At 37.8% G+C, this 6,041-nt stretch overlaps 1 protein-coding gene across 2 annotated transcripts; it reads right to left on the bottom strand.

Annotated features, from left to right (window-relative positions):
* Positions 1–1,453: 1,453 nt before the first annotated feature.
* Positions 1,454–5,134, bottom strand: LOC132111748 (protein TMED8-like). 2 transcript variants are annotated; one of them, XM_059519337.1, is made up of 7 exons: positions 4,990–5,134; positions 4,690–4,736; positions 4,479–4,587; positions 4,308–4,398; positions 4,142–4,220; positions 3,464–3,754; positions 1,454–2,898 (listed from the first exon to the last, which is right to left on the bottom strand). In XM_059519337.1, exons 3-7 carry the CDS (start codon positions 4,583–4,585, stop codon positions 2,681–2,683), a joined length of 786 nt encoding a protein of 261 aa, XP_059375320.1. In that variant the 5' UTR covers positions 4,586–4,587; positions 4,690–4,736; positions 4,990–5,134; the 3' UTR covers positions 1,454–2,680. The 2 variants fall into 2 exon arrangements, with proteins under 2 accessions (XP_059375320.1, XP_059375321.1); XM_059519338.1 differs by lacking the exon at positions 4,690–4,736 and having other exon boundaries at positions 4,990–5,132.
* Between the last annotated feature and the right edge of the window lie 907 nt (positions 5,135–6,041).

Here is a 6,041-nt window from a genome sequence, read left to right as displayed (position 1 = left end):
TTGCTTGAGGTCCAGTGTAAAGTTTCCACAATCAGTGATGGTTTGCGGTGCCATGTCATCTGCTGGTGTTGGTCCACTGTGTTTTCTGAGGTCCAAGGTCAACACAGCCATATACCAGGAAGTTTTAGAGCAGTTCATGCTTCCTGCTGCTGACCAACTTTATGGAGATGCAGATTTCATTTTCCAACTGGACTGCACACAGTGCCAAAGCTACCAGTACCTGGTTTAAGGACCATGGTATCTCTGTTCCTAATTGGCCAGCAAACTCGCCTGACCTTAACTCCATAGAAAATCTATGGGGTATTGTGAAGAGGAAGATGCGATGTGCCAGACCCAACAATGCAGAAGAGCTGAAGGCCACTATCAGAGCAACCTGGGCTCTCATAACACCTGAGCAGTGCCACAGACTGATCGACTCCATGCCACGCCGCATTGCTGCAGTAATTCAGGCAAAAGGAGACCCAACTAAGTATTGAGTGCTGTACATGCTCATACTTTTCATTTTTATACTTTTTAGTTGGCCAATATTTCTAAAAATCCTTTTTTTATAATGGTCTTAAGTTCTATTCTAATTTTCTGAGATACTGAATTTGGGATTTTCCTTAGTTGTCGGTTATAATCATCAAAATTCAAATAAATAAACATTTTAAATATATCAGTCTGTGTATAATGAATGAATATAATATACAAGTTTCACTTTTTGAATGGAATTAATGAAATAAACTTTTTGATGATATTCTAATTATATGACCATCTTTTAAACCAATATATTTTGAATTACAATTTAAAAGTATGTTATTTTTACTATGCATTTTTGATATATATATATATATATATATATATATATATATATGGTAATTGTAATTAAAAGTTGAATACCACAAAATATCCTGAATTTTCATCAAGTTTCATCTAGTAATCAGCAATTAAGACATTAAAAATAATGTAAATAAAAAAAAATTCTATTTTATAGGACTCTATTTCATAAAAATGTAAAACAAATTAAATGTTCTCCTTTTCTGGGTGAGCATATTAATAAGATAGCCTAACATATGATCATTACATTTGTGCTTTTATAATTGATTTAAAAATAGTATAAACAGCTGAATATAATATTAATTTCTCATTTGTATCAACCATAATCAAACATCCTACATAAATAAGCATTTATATATATATATATATATATATATATATATATATATATATATATATATATAATGTGGTCTTTTTTCAATCAAAACCCTCTGTCGAAAATAAGAAACAATTACACTTCTGATTCATCTGTACCTCAATACATTTACATATGTTTGAAGGTAAATGGAGCTTGTGATCATCCAATGAAAACCAGATGAGAAAGCACTTTTTCTGGTTATTCTCAGAAGTGCAGACCCACATTTTACAGGAAGCAAGGAACCATAAAGCTGGAAATGAAACGGGCAGCAACTGCACACTGATTTCACTCTCAATGTTTATTGTGGAAAACAAACAGAAATGAAACAAATGAAAACCAAGGATGACAAACACATATCCTATGCATATACAAACAAGATACAGAGGAGGAGGACAAGCAGAAAAAACACATGGGCAGAACGGTGTACCTCAGCAGCACAATGCAACAGTCTCTCCAGACATGCGAATAATTGAGGTACAGAAAGAAACTCATACGGTGCACATTCGCAGCGCGATATGGTTTTCATATAATCAAGAGAGTTATCTGAAGGAAACAAAATACTATACTAAAACCCCTGCTGGCAGCACTTAGTGTGGCATATTGCACGTCATACAAGCAAAACAAATCATAAAACCTTCGCTAGAAGTCATTTTGGTAAAGATGCATCAGCCAAGAACATAAATGGCAATAAAACCTCTTCAACTGGCCTTCAGCATTATGTCTTATACTGATGCCAAACACCCCTAAATCATGCCAAACAAGAGCCTGGGACAAGAAAATATTGAATCAGTTATGCGACAAATGAGCTTTTGTGGCAGGAAATGGTTTAAAGTTGTAAACAAGCTAGCTTTGACAATTCCCACGAGTAGTAACCCTGGTGACTGAAGTGACAGCCATCTCAGTACAGTATACGACTGCCATAAAAACATATCTAAACTAGCTGTGGCTTCCAGTGTCTTATGGCTGAGAAAACAAACCCAGTATGTTAGAAATAGTGTGTGTGTGTGACCTCAGAGGCCATTTCATGCGCTGCTCAATGCAGTAAAACAACAACCAACCAAACAAACAGAAAACACTCCTATATCATTACCTGAATCAACAGTGGCGACATCACTGACATTGATTCCTTGCTTTGAATTGTGTAGAACTGTAAGACCCGGTTCACCACCCACATACGTTCCCTGATTACTCTGTAGTCCCTGATATACGATGCCACAGTTCGGTTGTGGTGTCAGACAACATACTTAGGAAACATGGACCGTTTATATGAAACATAACATCTTGCACATAACATCTAAAGCCACATAAAACACATTGCATGTGTCATGAGCCTCATGATCCCCATCACTTAAAGCATTTTAAATACATGTCATTTTTTTGATCTATGAGAGGGCTTGGATAAAATGAAAAGCACGGATCAACGAAAGCAAGAATTATACAGTAATTTAATACATATGATCAAAAACAGTATCACTGAAACCTTCGGTTTAAATATGCACTTGATTCTCAGGCACTGTAGTACACTCTGTAGTACAGAGTCTTGTTCCTCCACAGCGAGTACGAGTTGTCGAACTTCAGCTGATATGTCCCTTCTCCTGGAAACTCGTGGCTCCCGCTCTGAACCGCCAGATGACTGTCCTGACGGTACACGGGCAGGATCTCGCCCAAGTTCGAGTTGGCAACTGATTTAGAGCCCTTCTCAACATCTCCAGGAACCGCGGGGACTGTTTGACAAAGCAATGGTCCAAATATCACTGAAAGTATACTGGTTAAAAAATAATAATAAATGTGGAGCCAGAATGCACTGAAGTGGCTTTGGATAAAGGCATCTGCTAAATGTTAATGTATGTATTTTATATGCATCTCCTTATGATAAGCTTTGTACAAAAAAACAACAACAACAACAACAAAAAAGTTTCACAACATTTAATAAGACACCGAACCATTACAAATAAGCACATTTCCTCATGCCTCCCAAATTCTCATTGCCTGGAAATTGTGTTTTTATTTTATTATAATTCTTTGTGTCTTATCGAAAGGATGCTGATGTGGCGTTATAATTATGTCACACTGCAAAAACATCCTAAAAGACCTTAAAAAAAGGCTTTTTCTACTATGAAAACGTAACATTTTAATTTCATTATCTGGATCGGAGGTCAAATACGACCTGGAAAAAGGAGAGTAACCCGAGAGTAACCCGGTTTACTAATTTGTTCATTAAAACTGAAGGCAACTGTGTGGAACGTCTGAACAAAAGCAGGAAACACATGACAGGAAGTACTCCCTCACCTTCCAGGTCATCGTCTTCATCCTCATCGTCACTGGATTCACTAATGTGGACCGTAATGGCCCGGCTGGTGACCGGTGACCAGTCGAAGTAAACCCCAAAACCGATGTCATAGCCATCAGTGGCAAACTCCCAGCACACGCGCCTGGCTTCGGGGACGGTGGGCACGTGGACGCTCATCGTATCTCCACGATACACCGTCACAACGCCGTCCTTCTCCTGACGCAGCTTCGTCTTCAGCTCCTTCAGAGCCGTGGAGGTCCACGTGGATGCTGCTTTCATCGGAGGAAGAGCTGCAGAGAGATACACGACTGCTCAAGTGATATTCTTTCAATGATATAGCATATCAATAACTTTTACAGCAGCTTTCATCATGTTTTATGCAATCAGAGCCTAAAGATCTGCTATATAAAACAACTTTTGAACTGCATACTACAGAACTTGGCCTATATAATATACACTGCATGCTGATTTTGAAAGTCACGTGACTTGCCCTATAGTGACTTGAAAGAAAACACACACAAGTTTGTTCCGCTATCATATATAGAAAGATTCCCATATTTCATAGCGCAAACATCCTTCTTTTGTTCTGACAGCTCTGTTCTCGAGGGGCAATGATGAAAGATGATGAGAAGGTTACCTGAGATGAGCTTCACCTCTCTAATGGGGGCTTTACGAACCTTTTTTCTCCCCAGGGTGTGAAGTACTGCTCTCCTGCGAGTCGCCCGCTTCTGTCTTCCCCAGAGATGCGCTGGGCTCCTATTGACAACATCACAATACAGACAGACAGACAGTCAAGCACAGAACTACAGCTCTCTTATTCACATGTATCTGAACTCACTGTACCTCAGTAGACGGAGCAGATTCGCTGTTATCATCCGTGTTAGTTTGGCTGTCCGGTTGGATTACTGTCCGGGAAAGGTCTGTGCTCTGAAGTCTTCAAAATGAAAATGGGAAGGGTGAGGTTTACATGCCTCTGAAACAACCATCGTGGAGCTGCGATAAACCTGCACAAACCTGTTTAAAGGGTTAGCTTCACAGTGTTTTGAGGTTACACCGGGGAAAGACGAGACGGACAGGGATGACAGTCTGGACTGAAGCTCTGAAGTCTCTAGTTTCTCCATCTCTACAGCCGCAAACACAAAGAGATACAGAAACCATCATCACATTCATCACGATCTGATCAGAGATTCAGTAAAGATTCAGTTCAGCAGCTGAAGACTCTCACCTGACTCAGAGAAGTGGCTTTCAATCAACCTCGGTAAAAACAAACACCTGCAGGAAGAAATAAAACAAACCATACTTTCTTCTATTAAACATAAATAAGCCTGTTGGCCTCAATTGTGTGCGCAGTCGTCGTTAACTGACACGTGAAGCTCATACAAATCAGTTCTGACACGTCGAGTAACTAAAGTGAAATTCACCATCAAACCAGCAATCTCAGCAGAGGAGAAACACATCTGCATTCAAACCATCAAACACACACGTACTGTACTGTTTTATAATATAATGACACACAGACACGTACCCGAGGCGAGCGTGTGATGCTGTAGATGCAACAGTTTCGCCTGACAGATAACGTTTGACGCCAAGGAAGTCCGCTAACTTGTAAATACGTTTTCTGAAGAGGTAAGTCTTTTCTGAATGGCTGCCAGACAACCGTAAGACTACACAATAAAAGTCCCGAGGAATAACAGAACTCGAAAACAGTTTGGGAAGAAGCTATTTCTGTTTCGGTTTAAGGAAAAATAGAAAAAATAGGATGACTGTCAACAAAGACATGACTGTGAAGTATACAGATAAAGATGCTGTTACAGCAAATTAAGAAAGGTTTACACGCACGCACGCACGCACGCACACACACACACACACACACACACACACACACACACACACACAAACACATATTAGGGTTTGGGGTGGAAGACTGGAGTAATAATGCAGAAAATTCACATTTGCATCACAGGAATAAAAAACTTTTTAAAATATATTAAAATAGCAAAAGAAATTAAATAGAATATAATTAAATAGAATTAAAATATAACTAAATTGTAATAATACTCACAATATTTCTGTTTTACTGTATACTTGATTAAATACATAAATATATACATACAGTACTATTTAAAATGTGTTTTAAAATAGTGAAATAAATTACAGATTAAAATAGGATTAAATTGTAATAATATTCACAATATTGCTGTTTTTACTGTATATAGTTCTACAGTACCTTTGTGTATGTTACATTATTTAAAAAATAATTAATTCATAGTATTCATTTGTCCTCCTTGATTTAATTTTTCCTGTCACTTCAGTATTTATTCACATATTAAATTACTTTTCTTAAAATAAAATTAATAGCAAAAAAACATATTCCTTTATCATACATTTATTGTTGTATTGGTAGCATTACAATTTTTTTGAGACCGTTATAGCATTTTTTTTTTTATTAGCAGCATATATCCTGTGTATGTAAATGGCTTGACACATTCACATGTACTGGGAAACATTTCAAAGTCATTTGGCCACGTGTGAAAAAATCTGCAGAGGATAAAACACAAATATAGCACTGGGGCAGCT

This window comes from Carassius carassius, chromosome 31 (genome assembly GCF_963082965.1).
Source record: "Carassius carassius chromosome 31, fCarCar2.1, whole genome shotgun sequence".
NCBI lineage: Eukaryota > Metazoa > Chordata > Actinopteri > Cypriniformes > Cyprinidae > Carassius > Carassius carassius.
Note: the sequence above shows the minus strand (reverse complement) of the source record. Positions and strands in the feature narration are given on the sequence as shown.

Coding starts and splice junctions, on each gene's coding strand:
- LOC132111748 (XM_059519337.1), bottom strand. CDS start 4,585: ATGGAGAAACTAGAGACTTCAGAGCTTCAGTCCAGACTGTCATCCCTG. Junction 4,399..4,478: donor GAAGCTAACCCTTTAAACAG/GTTTGTGCAGGT, acceptor TTCATTTTGAAG/ACTTCAGAGCACAGACCTTT. Junction 4,221..4,307: donor AATCTGCTCCGTCTACTGAG/GTACAGTGAGTT, acceptor TGTTGTCAATAG/GAGCCCAGCGCATCTCTGGG.